This window comes from Labrus mixtus, unplaced genomic scaffold (genome assembly GCF_963584025.1).
Source record: "Labrus mixtus unplaced genomic scaffold, fLabMix1.1 SCAFFOLD_106, whole genome shotgun sequence".
In the NCBI taxonomy this organism is placed as follows: domain Eukaryota; kingdom Metazoa; phylum Chordata; class Actinopteri; order Labriformes; family Labridae; genus Labrus; species Labrus mixtus.
Genome location: NW_026870182.1, coordinates 62,501 through 80,000, shown reverse-complemented (window position 1 = coordinate 80,000; position 17,500 = coordinate 62,501). Strand labels below are relative to the sequence as shown.

Genomic DNA, 17,500 nt, shown 5'->3' with positions numbered 1-17,500 from the left:
TGTTCCCACTTTAGATCCAGTACCTGCAGAGGAGCTTTATTACCTCTTAATAAGTGCATAATAAAGTATTTATTAATCTTTATAAGGATTTATATTTCCTTATAAAGTCTTATAAATGTTAATAAACATCTTATTAATGTTTATGGCGGTATATAAACTGTTAATATACGTTTCTAATAAGAGCCTATAAGTCTCTTATAAGACATAATAAAGATTTTAATTATGCCTCTATTAACACTTATATAGACTTATTTGTGTGAATAAACATCTTATTAATGTTTATGGCGGTATATAAACTGTTAATAAGTTTCTAATAAGAGCCTATAAGTGTCTTATAAGACATAATAAAGGTTTTAATTATGCCTCTATTAACACTTATATAGTCTTATTTGTGTTAATAAGAATCTTATAAGGTCTTATAACGTCTTATTACCTATTAATTACAGCTTATTACAAGCACCTTAATATAAAGTGTTACCAAGACTTCTCTTTATTAAAAAGTGTAAAAAGCCGTTTGATTGGTTCCATCTGTCGTTCGTCTGTGCTGAAATGTATTCCAGGGTCGCCGTGTCTTTGGAGTCTCTCTGAGCGACGTTATGAAACAGAAGCGGAAGGTCTGAACGCTTCATCAAACTTTAACAGCTTTATTATGCAACACAGAGATACAGCAGAGGTTACTACAGGTCACAGCCGCTCTCACCTGGACGCCTCAAAGTGTTCACAGCTCCTTCTGGTTCAAGAGGCTCAAAGACATGATCGATGTTACTTTACACATTTTATATTCCCGTTCTGTCTTGGTGACATCTTAAGGCTGCCGGAAAAGAAGTTTAAAGTTTTATGACAGAGAAGTTGTCAACAAGAGGGCGACTTCCTCATGGGCCCATTTTGTTAACGCAGCAATCGCTCTCTGATGAGGTCGCCTGGAAGAGTCAAACCCCTGAATATCAGACTTTGAATTTTTTTTTTTAAATCTTCCAAATATCAGCTGATAAATTACCTGAACCAATATATATCGTCCCAAAAGTGAACGGTATCGAGCCCGACCGATAAATTGACCAGCCGATAATATCGGCCGATGTCAGCATATCCAGTGACTCTTGGTATCGGCTGATTTTATCTCAGAAATACACCGATATTACGAAATTAATTTACCAGTTTCATTGTATGACACTAGCAGTTCTCTGTCACCAGCAGGGGGCGCTATCTGGATTACAACAAGCATCATCACTCTGCAGAGTGTCGAGAGGTGATGTACATACATGCTCAGTTTCTTTCCAGCTGAGTGACCATCTTGTCTTCATTATGAATCTTTTCCTCAAGTGTTTGATAACTGAGAGATCAACACAATAAATATCTAAATCTATCTCTACAGATCGGGTCCTACTTTTATAGAATCCTTACAGAGGTTCAGTTTGTGGTCACATCGCAGCCGGTCTGATTTCTGCTTTGTTTCATCTGCACTTCTCTGCAGCAGATCAAAGTGTGCAGCTCCGCTCACATTTCTCTTCAAACATCCAATCAGATGCTTTCAGAGCGACCAGCGGCTCTGACCCGTGAGCCGTGTTTACAGCTCTCAGAGTTCATTGTTTTCTGTGATCAGCTCTGAAACCACAGGAAGCTTTGAGATCCAAAATATGAAGTTAATCGAGATAAAAGCACTTACAATCATCTGAGAGTGTGTGTGTGTGTGTGTGTGTGTGTGTGTGTGTGTGTAGGTGTGTGTGTAGTGTGTAGGTGTGTGTGTTTGTAGTGTAGTGTGTGTGTGTGTAGTGTGTGTGTGTGTGTGTAGTGTGTAGGTGTGTGTGTGTGTAGTGTGTAGGTGTGTGTGTGTGTAGGTGTGTCTGTGTGTGTGTGTAGGTGTGTGTGTAGTATAGTGTGTGTGTGTGTAGGTGTGTAGTGTGTGTGTGTAGTGTATGTGTGTGTGTGTGTGTGTGTGTGTGTAGTGTAGTGTAGAGTAGTGTGTTTGTGTAATGTAGTGTATGTGTGTAGTGTGTGTAGTGTGTGTGTGTAGTGTGTAGTGTGTGTAGTGTGTGTTTGTGTAGTGTAGTGTAGTGTGTTTGTGTAGTGTAGTGTATGTGTGTAGTGTGTGTAGTGTGTGTGTGTAGTGTGTGTAGTGTAGTGTAGTGTGTGTGTATAGTGTAGTGTGTGTAGTGTAGTGTAGTGTGTAGTGTGTGTAGTGTGTGTTTGTGTAGTGTAGTGTAGTGTTTGTGTAGTGTAGTGTATGTGTGTAGTGTGTGTAGTGTGTGTGTGTAGTGTGTGTAGTGTAGTGTAGTGTGTGTGTATAGTGTAGTGTAGTGTAGTGTGTGTAGTGTAGTGTAGTGTGTAGTGTGTGTAGTGTGTGTTTGTGTAGTGTAGTGTAGTGTTTGTGTAGTGTAGTGTATGTGTGTAGTGTGTGTAGTGTGTGTGTGTAGTGTGTGTAGTGTAGTGTAGTGTGTGTGTATAGTGTAGTGTAGTGTAGTGTGTGTAGTGTAGTGTAGTGTGTGTGTAGTGTAGTGTAGTGTAGTGTGTGTAGTGTAGTGTAGTGTGTGTGTAGTGTAGTGTGTGTGTAGTGTAGTGTAGTGTGTGTGTAGTGTAATGTAGTGTGTAGTGTAGTGTGTGTAGTGTACTGTGTGTTGTGTAGTGTATAGTGTAGTGTGTGTGTGTAGTGTAGTATGTGTGTAGTGTGTGTGTAGTGTAGTGTGTGTAGTGTAGTGTGTGTAGTGTAGTGTGTGTGTAGTGTAGGTAGTGTAGTGTGTAGTGTAGTGTGTGTAGTGTAGTGTAGTGTGTAGTGTAGTGTGTGTAGTGTAGTGTGTGTGTGTGTGTAGTGTAGTGTGTGTAGTGTAGTGTAATGTGTAGTGTGTAGTGTGTGTAGTGTAGTGTAGTGTAGTGGTGTAGTGTGTGTAGTGTGTGTGTGTAGTGTGTGTAGTGTAGTGTGTGTAGTGTGTGTAGTGTAGTGTGTGTAGTGTCTGTAGTGTAGTGTAGAGTAGTGTGTGTAGTGTATGTGTGTGTGTGTAGTGTGTGTAGTGTGTGTGTGTGTAGTGTGTGTAGTGTGTGTGTGTAGTGTGTGTAGTGTGTGTGTGTAGTGTGTGTAGTGTAGTGTGTGTAGTGTCTGTAGTGTAGTGTAGAGTAGTGTGTGTAGTGTATGTGTGTGTGTGTAGTGTGTGTGTGTAGTGTAGTGTGTGTGTAGTGTAGTGTAGTGTGTGTGTGTGTAGTGTAGTGTAGTGTGTGTGTGTAGTGTAGTGTAGTGTAGTGTGTGTGTAGTGTAGTGTGTAGTGTGTGTGTGTAGTGTAGTGTGTGTGTGTGTGTAGTGTGTGTGTAGTGTAGTGTAGTGTGTGTGTGTGTAGTGTAGTGTAGTGTAGTGTGTGTAGTGTAGTGTGTGTGTGTGTAGTGTGTGTAGTGTAGTGTAGTGTAGTGTAGTGTGTGTGTGTGTAGTGTGTGTGTGTGTGTGTGTGTGTGTGTAGTGTGTAGTGTAGTGTAGTGTGTGTGTGTGTAGTGTAGTGTAGTGTGTGTGTGTGTAGTGTAGTGTAGTGTGTAGTGTAGTGTGTAGTGTAGTGTAGTGTAGTGTGTGTGTGTGTGTAGTGTGTGTGTGTAGTGTGTGTGTGTGTAGTGTAGTGTGTAGTGTAGTGTAGTGTGTGTAGTGTAGTGTAGTGTGTGTAGTGTATGCGTGTGTGTAGTGTGTGTAGTGTAGTGTAGTGTGTGTAGTGTAGTGTGTGTGTGTAGTGTGTGTGTGTGTGTAGTGTAGTGTAGTGTAGTGTGTAGTGTAGTGTAGTGTGTGTGTGTAGTGTGTATTGTGTGTGTGTGTGTAGTGTAGTGTAGTGTAGTGTGTAGTGTGTGTGTGTGTGTGTAGTGTGTATTGTGTGTGTGTGTGTAGTGTAGTGTAGTGTAGTGTGTAGTGTGTGTGTGTGTAGTGTGTAGTGTAGTGTAGTGTAGTGTGTGTAGTGTAGTGTGTGTGTGTGTGTAGTGTGTGTGTGTGTGTGTGTGTAGTGTGTGTGTAGTGTAGTGTGTGTAGTGTGTGTAGTGTGTGTAGTGTGTGTAGTGTATGTGTGTGTGTAGTGTGTGTAGTGTAGTGTGTGTAGTGTAGTGTAGTGTGTGTAGTGTGTGTAGTGTAGTGTGTAGTGTGTGTAGTGTGTGTAGTGTAGTGTGTGTAGTGTAGTGTAGTGTGTGTAGTGTGTGTAGTGTAGTGTGTAGTGTGTGTAGTGTGTGTAGTGTGTGTAGTGTAGTGTAGTGTAGTGTGTAGTGTAGTGTAGTGTGTAGTGTAGTGTAGTGTGTGTAGTGTAGTGTAGTGTGTGTAGTGTAGTGTAGTGTGTGTAGTATGTGTAGTGTAGTGTGTAGTGTAGTGTAGTGTAGTGTGTAGTGTAGTGTGTGTAGTGTAGTGTAGTGTGTAGTATGTGTAGTGTAGTGTGTAGTGTAGTGTGTAGTGTAGTGTGCGTAGTGTAGTGTGTAGTGTAGTGTGTGTAGTGTAGTGTAGTGTGTAGTATGTGTAGTGTAGTGTGTAGTGTAGTGTAGTGTGTAGTGTAGTGTAGTGTGTGTAGTGTAGTGTAGTATGTGTAGTGTAGTGTGTAGTGTAGTGTAGTGTGTAGTGTAGTGTGTGTAGTGTAGTGTAGTGTGTAGTATGTGTAGTGTAGTGTGTAGTGTAGTGTAGTGTGTAGTGTAGTGTAGTGTGTGTAGTGTAGTGTAGTATGTGTAGTGTAGTGTAGTGTGTGTAGTGTAGTGTAGTGTGTGTGTGTAGTGTAGTGTGTGTGTGTATGTGTAGTGTAGTGTAGTGTAGTGTAGTGTAGTGTAGTGTGTGTGTGTAGTGTAGTGTGTGTGTGTATGTGTAGTGTAGTGTAGTGTAGTGTGTGTAGTGTAGTGTGTGTAGTGTGTGTAGTGTAGTGTAGTGTAGTGTGTAGTGTAGTGTAGTGTGTGTATGTAGTGTAGTGTGTGTAGTGTAGTGTAGTGTGTGTAGTATGTGTAGTGTAGTGTAGTGTGTGTAGTGTAGTGTAGTGTGTGTGTGTAGTGTAGTGTGTGTGTGTATGTGTAGTGTAGTGTAGTGTAGTGTATGTGTGTGTGTAGTGTGTGTAGTGTGTGTGTGTGTGTGTGTAGTGTGTGTGTAGTGTAGTGTAGTGTAGTGTGTGTAGTGTAGTGTGTGTGTAGTGTAGTGTGTGTGTAGTGTAGTGTGTAGTGTAGTGTGTAGTGTAGTGTAGTGTAGTGTAGTGTAGTGTAGTGTAGTGTAGTGTGTGTGTGTGTGTAGTGTAGTGTGTAGTGTAGTGTGTAGTGTAGTGTGTGTAGTGTAGTGTAGTGTAGTGTGTAGTGTAGTGTGTAGTGTAGTGTGTAGTGTAGTGTGTGTAGTGTAGTGTGTGTAGTGTAGTGTAGTGTGTGTAGTGTAGTGTGTGTAGTGTGTGTAGTGTAGTGTAGTGTAGTGTAGTGTGTAGTGTAGTGTAGTGTGTGTATGTAGTGTAGTGTGTGTAGTGTAGTGTAGTGTGTGTAGTATGTGTAGTGTAGTGTAGTGTGTGTAGTGTAGTGTAGTGTGTGTGTGTAGTGTAGTGTGTGTGTGTATGTGTAGTGTAGTGTAGTGTAGTGTATGTGTGTGTGTAGTGTGTGTAGTGTGTGTGTGTGTGTGTGTAGTGTGTGTGTAGTGTAGTGTAGTGTAGTGTGTGTAGTGTAGTGTAGTGTGTGTGTAGTGTAGTGTGTGTGTAGTGTAGTGTGTAGTGTAGTGTGTAGTGTAGTGTAGTGTAGTGTAGTGTAGTGTAGTGTAGTGTGTAGTGTAGTGTGTAGTGTAGTGTGTAGTGTAGTGTGTGTAGTGTAGTGTGTGTAGTGTAGTGTAGTGTGTGTAGTGTAGTGTGTAGTGTAGTGTGTAGTGTAGTGTGTAGTGTAGTGTGTAGTGTAGTGTGTGTAGTGTAGTGTGTGTAGTGTAGTGTGTGTGTAGTGTGTAGTGTAGTGTGTAGTGTAGTGTGTGTAGTGTAGTGTGTGTAGTGTGTGTGTAGTGTAGTGTGTGTGTAGTGTGTAGTGTAGTGTGTAGTGTAGTGTGTGTAGTGTAGTGTGTGTAGTGTAGTGTGTAGTGTAGTGTGTAGTGTAGTGTGTAGTGTAGTGTAGTGTGTGTAGTGTAGTGTGTAGTGTAGTGTAGTGTGTAGTGTAGTGTAGTGTAGTGTAGTGTAGTGTGTGTGTGTGTGTAGTGTAGTGTGTAGTGTAGTGTGTAGTGTAGTGTGTAGTGTAGTGTGTGTGTAGTGTAGTGTGTAGTGTAGTGTGTAGTGTAGTGTAGACCCAGGTGTACGTTCATTCTGGAGGCAGGGGAAATCATCGACACAGACGGTGAAGTGGTGAATTGAAGCCTGCAGATACATACTGATGTCTCTAACACATTTTATTTAACTAAATATCAAACTTTACTGACAGATCCACGTCATCAGAATCATTCAAACAGATGATTTTATTTAGGCTATAATCGTGCATGTAGTGAGCCGTTTCCGATAAGTAACTTTCAGTATGACAATATATAAATATAAAATTAAAATTGAAAATTAATGTCCGGCACATACATATTGCATCGGCGCCGTCTCGCTAGTGGTGGGCGATATAGCGATCTTAGATCGTGAAGGATTTTAACGTGCTGACGATCTGCCAAAGCAGAGAGATCGTAGAAGGCTAAAGTGTTTATTTTATCATGCTGCAGTTTATGCTCCGACACAGACGCGTCTCCCCCTCCCCCCCTCCTTTTGCTCCGCAGCGGTGAAAATGAAACTTAAGAATTAGTCCGCAAAAACAACTCCATCTCTGTTATATGTAACTGTTCTGATATTTTTCCAAACCGACACGGCGTGAGCAACAGTTAACTTATCTGCATAGTGTGCACAGTTAAGTTTACATCTCGGATAGCGACGGAAGAAACCGTTTAACGAGCCGGAGAGACGTTAACAGTCTGCAGAGAGTCAGACAGAGAGGAGCTCAGACAGACAGTCAGTGGAGATATAACCCCGGTGTCTCAAATGTTGCTGTCGGTGTTTTCTGCTCTCTCTCAGTTTTTAAAAGTTACTTATCAAGCTTCTCCACCTGTGGCTCACCTGTTGTGATAACTGAACCTATAGGGATTACACTAAACGACGTTACAAAACAGCAGGCAGGTGAGAGTGAGTAACCATGGTGACTGTCTGTCTGTCAATCAACAATGTCCCGCCCCCTCTATGAATTAAACTCTTCTGTCAGTAAAACTTACTTTGATCATGTGTCACAGAATGAACACATTCTGTATTATGTTTGATTATATATAAACTAAACTAAAGTTAGTCCAATGATGTCATAAAAACAACAAAGGCTGCAGAGCCTGTATGAAGCTCCAGGTGGAGGAACTCTGCAGGGCTAAAATAGAACAGAAACACAAGAACTCGAAGTCTACATGTTTTTAAATGAATGCATCACTGTGTGAAAATGTTCCTGATGAACATAAAAAGAGGACACATAACTAAATCATCATTTCAAAGTGGTGAGGAAAACCTTCAAATTGTGGATAAATATTGATCAAATTGAGTGAAAGACATTTCTGTTGCTAAAGATGTTCTGGGTGAGACCTCCAGACCTCCTACAAAGATGTTTTTCAAATAGATTAAACTTGTCTGCACAGTTTTTGTGCATTTAAAAACATTATACAGGGAAATAAGTTTGGTTGAACTGGTCAGTAACTTACAAATTATTCTAAAGATCACTATGAAAAAAATCTTGGATGTGATTTTGCAAAAAAGAAAAATCGTGATATGATATTTTTCCCATCGCCCACCTCTACGTCTCGCCTTCATTATCCCAGACGGACCTCAGAGGACCGGACTTGTACACTAATGTAATCACTGATTACAGTTAAAAATTAGACTAACACAAAGACCATAGATCAAGGGTGGGCAAACTTTTTGACTCGCGGGCCACAATGATTTCTAAAATTTGACAGAGGGGCCAGGAACAGATTGATGGAGTGTTTGTGTGAACTAATATAAATGACATGTAAAAGCCATTACATGAAAGGATTTGGCCTTTAACAGGTAGCAAAGCATGAATATGCAAGGCTCATTGTACAAATTGATTTCCAAATGCATTCATTTAATTACACTCATTCATGTGTGAAAATATGTCCACAGCAAATGCAAAGTCACAAAGCCAGTTCTTGTCGCTTAGCTCAGGAAATTTGTCGGATTTCCCCATTAACTCCAAAAATGCGCTGATCTCCTCTTTCAGCTCCCACACTCGTTGAAACACTTTGCCCAAACTTAACCAGCGGACACGAGAGTGGTACAGTAAGTCCTGATGATCCGCATCAGTTTCCTCCAGGAACATAATAAACTAACGATGCTGAAGTCCCCTTGCTCGTATCAAGTTAACAAGTTTTACAACTGGATTCACGACATGATTAAGCTGCAATACAGACTTACACAGAGATTCCTGATGGATGATGCAGTGAAGGAAAATAACATCCTGGTTTCACTTTATCCTGGATTCTTTTCAGCAGCCCAACATGTTTTCCAGTTAAATTTGGCGATCCATCCGTTGTGACAAGTTTACTCCAAGGTAGCTTCATTCTCTCGATGACAGCAGACACCTGGTTATACAAGTCCTCTCCTCGTGTTTTTCCTTTCAGGGACTCCATGGTCAAAAACTCCTCCGTTATCTCAAAACTGTCATTAATCCCTCGGATAAAAATGAGGAGCTGAGCAGTGTCTTTCACGTCATTACTTTCATCCAGCGCTAGTGAATATAACTTAAAGGACTCAGCCTTTTTGTTTAATTCGCTGGCTATATCTTCATCAATCAGTTCCACACGACGAGTCACAGTCCTGTGTGATAAACTGATGTTTTCAAACTGGCCTTGGCTGTCCGGACACAAGAGACCTGCTGTCTCTACCACGCAGTCTTTTAAAAACTCGCCTTTGGAGAAAGGCTTGCTAGCCTTTGCTAATTTGAATGCCAGCTAAAAACTTGCCTTGGTAGTTGACTCTTGAATCGCAGTTTGTTGGTGAACAAAATGTTGCTGAGTCTGTAAATTATCCTTCAACCTCTGAGCCGCAGCCGCCCGTTCTTGCGTGGACTGCTTGCTAGCATAGTTAGCATGCTTCGTAGCAAAGTGACGGCTGATACTGTACTCTTTGAAAACTGCGACAGTTTCTTGGCATATCAGGCATACAGCCTTTGATCGGACTTCAGTGAACAAATATTTAGTTGTCCCCTCCGTATTAAACACTCTGCATTCACTGTCCACTTTTCTTTTCTTTGGTCCGCTCATCTTTACAGAAGGGCTCATACGGGTTCATAGGGCAAAGGGAATAATACACCACACTCTGAAGTGCGCCATCTATTGGGGAAACGGGGCATTACAGGGGAAAACGAACGAGGTTTAATTATAATAAAATTTAATTTAATAATAATATAATTTGGACAAGTTCGGCGGGCCGGATTAAAAAGCCCAACGGGCCGTATATGGCCCGCGGACCGTAGTTTGCCCATGCCTGTCTTAGAGCCTCCAGTTTTCATTAATATATTTCAGTATCGAGCATTTATCATCAAGTGTGGTTTTTAGTTTTAATAAAGACGCACAGAGCGCACAGAGACACGGCGGTGGCTTCACACATTTCACCTCCTCCAGACTCAGCACATCTTCATCAGCTGCACGTATTTATTCTGTAAATAATTCAAGTGTGGACATTAAGTCAGGTCATCTCTGACACGATCATTAGGTCTATATATCCTCATAATGAGTCACAGAGCAGACGGAGTTTACCACGAAAAAAAGGACCAACAATCAAACGTTTTTGTTCATAAAAAATGTTTTACGCGTCACACACACACACACACACACACACACACACACACAGGATCAATACACACACACACACACACACACACACACACACACACACACAGGATCAATACACACACACACACACACACAGGATCAATACACACACACACACACACACACACAGGATCAATACACACACACACACACACACACACACAGGATCAATACACACACACACACACACACACACAGGATCAATACACACACACACACACACACACACACACACAGGATCAATACACACACACACACACACACACACACACACACACACACACACACAGGATCAATACACACACACACACACACAGGATCAATACACACACACACACACACACACATGATAAAGAAGTGATTTAAAGTCTTCTTCTCTGTTTTCATATATTTCATATAAATATATAATAATAATAATAATAATAATGTGTTAAATTGTTAAATCATCAGAACGTCCTGAACTCAGATAAACACAACGTGGATTTAAACTTTTATTTCTTCAATCCTCTGAAATGTTTATTTCCTGTGAGTCCTAATCTTTGAGTTAAACTGCCAGTAAAGTTTCACTTCTTATCACAACATCTTTTAAGAAAGTATTAAAGTTTAAGAAAATGTGAACAACAGAAGAAAGAGCCAATCAGGACACGAGAGGCACTTTTCTAAACAAACACGTTGGTAATGTCTCAGCAGGGCTTCCGTACGAAACTAAGAGAAGAACGAGTCCATCAGAACTGAACAACAAACTCCAACACAAACATATCGACAACACTTCAGGAGGAAATCTGTCCAAAACAAAAAGAAAACAAAGTTTCTCTTCAGACGACAAGAGAAGAATGAGTCCATCACAAATCTACAGTGTGTGAAAAAAAACATGAAATACTTAACATATGGTGAGTAGGATGAATATTTGTGTTGCCATGGTGATTGAAACAGGAAGAGATTTAATTTGAAGTTTGAACCTGTGATATCCTGACGAGCCTACTGTCCAGGTATTAATGTGACTGCTTCAGGATTCGATTTAAATCAAATCATTTATTTTAGCCTCCTGATGACGTCACATTTATTGTAAAGTTATTTATGTTTGATCTCCTCAGAAATCTCATACTTTCATTTTGTTATATTTTGATTATTTGTGCACCTTTAATACATTGAAGATATTTAATGATGAATATATTTTAGTACATTTGAGAATTTGAAGTCTTTTTTTGGTAAATGAGCAGAAAATGAAACATAGTTTGAGTGTTTAATGTTTCTATTATACTTATCTTTTTTTTTTAAATGTGATTAGTAAAAAAAGGGGGGGGGGGGGGGGTCTTCATATAAATATATTTCTTTGACATACTGAGATGAAACTGAGTCCAGAATCACCTGCGGACCAGGTGGACCTGCACGTGCTGAATCGTGTTCACGTGTTTTCTGACATGAATGCAGGTTTTCATGGAGTACCTGATCGGAGGCTGTGCAGGTGTGTGTGTGTGTGTGTGTGTGTGTGTGTGTGTGTGTGTGTGTGTGTGTGTGAGACTCACCTGGACCTGGTACATGTCTCGGACTCGGTGTGCTCCGGCAGATCTCGGATCGGTCCTCCGCCGTTCAGCGGGACGGAGTCAGCAGCTGCAGCCGCCAGAGGTCCACCACAGCCCGGCTGCGCTGCACTGCCCCGCTCGGTGTGTCTCCCGGGCCTCTCAGCTGTGGACGACGCGGAGATCTCGCTCCGTGCTCCCGGTCCCGGTCCGCTCGGTCCAGCCTCCCCGACACCAAAGCGCCCCAGCACCGCGGGGCCCGGTTATCATGTCTCTCCGCTCCGCTGGAGGGCGGGATGAAAACAAACCGAGCCGAGACGAGCCGTCCCGAGCTGCTCCGAAGTTAAGTTACCCTGGCTACACACAGGGACTTCCGGTCAGGTGCTTCACAATAAAAGCGTCTTATTGCGGCCTCCAGTTCAAAACAATAAAATGTAAGTTCAGAGAAAAAAAACAGGAAAATGAGTTCTGAAACATCCTGGTATAAATTCACGAAATGCTTATTTCATTATTCAGTTATATTTTGTATTATACTGTATATCAATATAATTCATCTCGTCTTACTCTATTTCCCGCTTTAAAACAAATCAATATATCTTAAAAACACGACCATTTCCCTCTGAGGAACCCAGTTTGTCTTTTACCTGATTAGAGACACATCCAGACGTGGCAGAGAACATGAGCCTGAGTTTAAAGGTGACATATTCTCCTCCTCTTCTTCAGTGTAAATAAGTCTCAGAGCTCCTCAAAACATGTGTGTGAAGTTTCTTGTTCTAAATCCACTCTGATCCTGTATTTGATCATGTCTATAAACCCCTCTATTTCAGCCCTGCTCAGAACAGGCTGTTTCTGTGTCTGTATCTTTAAATATGTAAATGAGCTGAGTCTGACCACACCCCCTCTCTGGAAGGGCTTGGGTGTACTCTGTCTTTCTCGCTCCATGTCCTATTGTTTACGGTGATAAGGCAGACTCAGAGGGCAGAACAAACACCTAGCTGTGGGAGTGTCACCCACCCGGGGGAGGGGCTACTGCCCTTTGTGATGTCATGAAGGGAAAATCTCCAAACGGCCTGTTTGAGCACACATTTTCTGAAAAGTGGAGCAGGCAGAAGACGGAGAGGATGGACTTTTCTCATCATTGGGGGGTTTGTAGACAGAGTAGAGACACATGTTAGAGGAACATGGTGAAGAGGATTTTAAATATGTGACCTTTAAACAAACATGTATATAATATAAACATGTTTAAAGTACCTCGGCCTGTCAAACCATTACAGTTTTTAAATGCAATTAAGCGCTAAATTTCAATAGTTAATTGAAATGAATCTGTTTTCTAACCATATGATTGAAATTCCGTTACTTTGCATTTAAGAACAGTTTCTGTTTTGTTTTTATTTTGTATTTTGGACGGTAATGTTTAGAGCCCCACCGATTTATCAGCCAGCTGATAATATCAGCCGATATCAGCAGATCCAGTGACTATCGGTATCGGCTAATTTTTTATATTACAAGATTTATTCTCCAGTCAAACATAATTTAATTTGAGTATCTTTGTATGACACTAGCAGTTCTCTTTCACCAGCAGGGGGCGCTATCTGGATTACAACAAGCATCATCACTCTGCAGAGTGTCGAGCGGTGATGCACGTACATGCTCAGGTACTTCCCAGTTGAGTGACCATCTTATCTTCATTATAAATCTTTTCCTCAAGTATTTGAGGACTATTAACCAAGATGGCGGCGCCCTGCTCGGCTGCGGCTGCAGTGGCTCGTGATAGCAACAGGAATATAATGGCAAATAAACCAGTCAGTTCTGATAATTTCACAGTGAACCTGCAGTGTAGTTACTCTAAAGTATACGACCGCCGGGCTATTTTAGTTTTAGGTAACTCAAACAGTTTCAGACTGGTAGATGCGACCACTCTGGACCTTCTACGTAGCCTCGGAATACTACGCCGGCTACATCCAGCTTCCTGTGAAGCTGCGGAGCCTCGTACCAGCGGTGTCCGCCAGCGGAGGAGACGGAAGCGGTGTGACCGGAAGCAAAAACGGGGATGCCGAGCGGGGGCTAGCAACCAAGCTAAAAGCTAACCCGCACAGAACGCCGCTTCCTTCCATCCTGCTGTCTAATGTCCGCTCCCTGGAGAACAAACTGGACAACCTGAAGCTGGATTTAACTGCAAAACGAGAGATGAGAGACTGCTGCGCCAGATTTCTCACAGAAACGTGGCTGAAACCATCCGTTCCAGATGAAGCAGTTAGCATAGAGGGGCTAACATTATTTCGGTCGGATAGGAGCAGCTCTCTCACTGGTGAATCCCGAGGCGGCGGTGTTTGCATATACACCAACAACAACTGGTGCAACAACGGTGAGATAGTCTCCTGATGTAGAACTACTGACTATACAATGCAGGCCTTTTTATTTACCCCGGGAATTCACTGTTATGATCTTCACAGCAGTGTACATTCCTCCCAGTGCAAACACCAGAGAAGCCCTGAATGTTTTATACCGCTCCATCAGTGAACTGCAATCTACACATCCAGAGGGAGTTTTTCATTGTGGCAGGGGACTTTAATCAGGCCAACATGAAAACTGTGTTTCCTCATTTCCATCAATATGTGGATTTTGCAACCAGGGGTGGGAGCACGCTGGACCTGGCCTACAGTAACATCAAAAAGGCATTCGAGGCTGCACCCCGCCCCCACCTTGGTTCCTCAGACCATCTCTCTGTGATGCTAATTCCTGCATACAAGCCCCTGCTGATCAGGCAAAAACCCCACAGTGAAGAAGGTGAGGGCCTGGCCTGAGGGAGCTATGGAAGCATTACAGGACTGCTTTGAATGCACAGACTGGGACATGTTCAAGGCGGCTGCTACGGACAATCATCAGACGTGTGTGGAGGAGTATGCCGAGTCTGTGTCTGCATACATTCAGAAGTGCATGGAAGATGTTAGTGTGATCAAGAACATCTCCACACGGGCCAACGAGAAACCCTGGATGACCAGTGAGGTACGTGCAATGCTGAAAGCCCGGAACAACGCTTTTAAATCTGGCGACATGGTGGCACTAAAGAGCCAGAGCCAACCTGAACCGTGCCATAAAGGTTGCAAAGCGTGCTCACAGTCAGAAAGTGCAGGACTTCTTCAAGGACCCCACGAACACCAGACGAATGTGACAGGGCATACAAGTCATCACAGACTATAAAGCTACTCCTCCCCCCTGTGACAACAACATCCACGACATCAACGACCTCAACAACTACTTTGCAAGGTTTGAGGCACTCAACACCACTCCAGCGAGGAAATCTATTCCTCGCTCCGATGAGCAGCCAATCAGCCTGGACACAGCTGATGTCCGGAGAACCCTGAGGAGAGTGAACACCCGGAAAGCAGCGGGCCCTGACGACATGCCGGGACGGGTGCTTAAGGAATGTGCTGACCAGCTGGCTGGGGTTCTCACAGACACCTCGCTGATCCAGGCTGTGGTACCATCATGTTTAAAGACTGCTACAATTATACCAGTGCCTAAAAAATCCACAATCTCCTCACTCAATGATCACCGCCCTGTAGCACTAACCCCCATTATGATGAAGTGCTTTGAGAGGCTGGTAAAGGACCACATTGTCTCCAGACTTCCCCCCACATTCGACCCGTACCAGTTTGCTTACCGCCCTAACCGCTCCACAGAGGATGCCATCTCCTCTGCACTCCACCTGGGCTTACAACATCTGGAAGAGAAGGACACACATGTGCAGATGTTGTTTCTGGACTTCAGCTCAGCGTTCAGTACAATCATCCCGCAGCATCTGGTGAGCAAACTGGCCCCCCTCGGTTTCAGCACCCCCCTATGTAACGGGCTGCTTGACTTCCTCACAAACAGACCCCAGTCTGTGCGGGTGGGCAACAACACCTCCAGTGTCATCTCCCTGAGCACCGGCTCCCCTCAGGGCTGCGACCTGAGTCCGCTGCTGTTCACCCTGATGACCCATGACTGCTGCGCCAGGACCACTACTAACCACATCGTGAAGTTCGCAGACGACATGACAGTAGTGGGCCTCATCCGTGATAACAACGACATGGACTACAGAGAGGAGGTGAAACATCTGGTTGACTGGTGCAGAACCAACAACCTGGCCCTGAACGTCGATAAAACCAAAGAGATCATCGTCGACTTCAGGAGGCGCCAGCCCAGCCACACACCACTCCTCATCAACGGCACAGCAGTGGAGAGAGTTAGCAGCACAAAGTTCCTGAGGGTGCAGATAACAGACACTCTGACCTGGTCCCTTCACACCGGAGCTCTTGTGAAAAAAGCACAGCAGCGCATGCACTTTCTGCGTCGGATGAAGAGAGCACACCTCCCTCCTCCTATTCTCACCACCTTTTACAGAGGCACTATAGAGAGCATCATAACAAACTGCATCTCTGTCTGGTCCGGAGCCTGTAGTGCCTCCGACTGGAAGTCCCTGCAGAGAGTGGTGAGGACGGCGGAAAAGATCATTAAGACTCCACTTCCTCCCATCCAGGAGATCGCAAAGATCCGCTGTCTGACCAGGGCTCAGAAAATCAGCAGAGACACCTCCCACCCCCACCAAGGACTGTTTTCGCTGCTGGACTCTGGAAAGAGGTTCCGCAGCCTCCGAAGCAGAACTTCCAGGTTCTGTAACAGCTTCTTCCCACAGGCCATAAGACTCTTGAACATGAAAAAATAATCCCTCCATTCCCCCTCAAACCCCCACACAGGAATACCTCACTGTGAACTGTTTTTTATATCTATTTATATCAGCACCTTATTTTTCTATGTAAATACTTGCTGCTGTTTTTTATCCTGCACTACAATGAGCCAAATGCAATGAAATTTTGTTCTTATCTGCTCTGTAAAGTACAAGTTTGAATGACAATAAAGAAAGTCTAAGTCTAAGTCTAAGTCTTGATAACTGAGGGATCAACACAATAAATATCTAAATCTATCTCTACAAATCTAAGACAGATATCGGCCAATATATCGGTGTCGGCCCCAAAGACTCAAATCGGTCGGCCCTAGTATTATTAGAGCCATTGTAGTGTGTTCAAAATGTGTGTGTTCTCTGTTGTAATTCCTTGTCGTCCCAGTAGGGGGCGTTCAGGTGTAATCAAAGGGAGACGAGCAGCCTACCGTGGAGGCACTCCATTTTTTGATCGCCGTAGCGTGGACTGAACATTGAGCCTGTTGTGTTTGTATTAAAGTTATAGCAGATAAATGTTTGTAGATGAACGGAGGCTTTTCGTTAACAGACAAGGTCAAATTAAACCCGTTTGAGTGGGATTGCACGGATGTTGTTGACCGAGTTATTGGCACGCCACACGGAGGACGACGCGTCAATAAAGAAAGTATGGGAAGCTGTCAGCCCCTCAGAGGATCATCGACTTTTTGATTGATAAAAATCAAGTCACTGCAGGTATTAAACTTATGGTTCCTAACTTGGTCTCACTGGATTTCCTCCCTCATTAAATAAGAAGACTGTTCACGTCTCTTTGAATCCTATTCTCACTGATTTGGTTGCTTTGGTTTCACTCAAACTTTGACACACAGACTGAAGACCTTACTAAGCTCTTTATGCAGTAAGAGCTCCACACAGCGATGTAGTAATAACAAGGAGATTGTTTTAAGAATTTATACTTCATTGATCCCGCGAGGGGAAATTCGTTTTTTACACTCTGTCTAGTAAACATGCTACACAAACATAGGCTGAAATACACACACATGCACAAACAGGATCCTGTGGACATGCACTAATGGAGAGGTCTCAGAGTGAGGGGGCTGCCCACGGCGGGCGCTCCTGAGCTTGGGGGGGGGGGGGGGGTTAGGTGCCTTGCTAAGGGGCACCTCGGCAGTGCTCAGGAAGTGGCCTGGCACCTCTCCAGCTACCAGACCAATTTCCGGACTTGGTCCGTGCCGGGACTTGAACCGGCGACCTTCCGATTCCCAACCCAAGTCCCTACAGACTGAGCTACTGCCGCCCAGAGAGATGATACAGAAGAAAAAAGTATTTAGAGATTACATTTCAAGCTGCAAAAAGAGAAATGAGACTGTTTTCTGTGTTCCTGCTCTGAAGAAGCTCCGCCCCTCACCTGTCTCACCTGAGACAAACCAGGAAACAGGCTGTTATTCTGCCTCACTCTGAAGAGACACACACACTGACAGACGGACCGACCTG

At 43.4% G+C, this 17,500-nt stretch overlaps 1 protein-coding gene across 2 annotated transcripts in view; it reads right to left on the bottom strand.

Annotated features, from left to right (window-relative positions):
* The window catches only part of LOC132965609 (PEX5-related protein-like), a 51,332-nt gene extending 39,648 nt beyond the window's left edge, over positions 1 to 11,684 (bottom strand). The window contains exon 1 of one of the 2 annotated variants that reach the window (XM_061033766.1): positions 11,314 to 11,684. In XM_061033766.1, the coding sequence (XP_060889749.1) occupies positions 11,314 to 11,328 (15 nt within the window). In that variant the 5' untranslated portion in view covers positions 11,329 to 11,684. The remainder of the gene's footprint in view (positions 1 to 11,313) is intronic. The other variant, XM_061033767.1, reaches the window with a different exon arrangement.
* Positions 11,685 to 17,500: the final 5,816 nt, after the last annotated feature.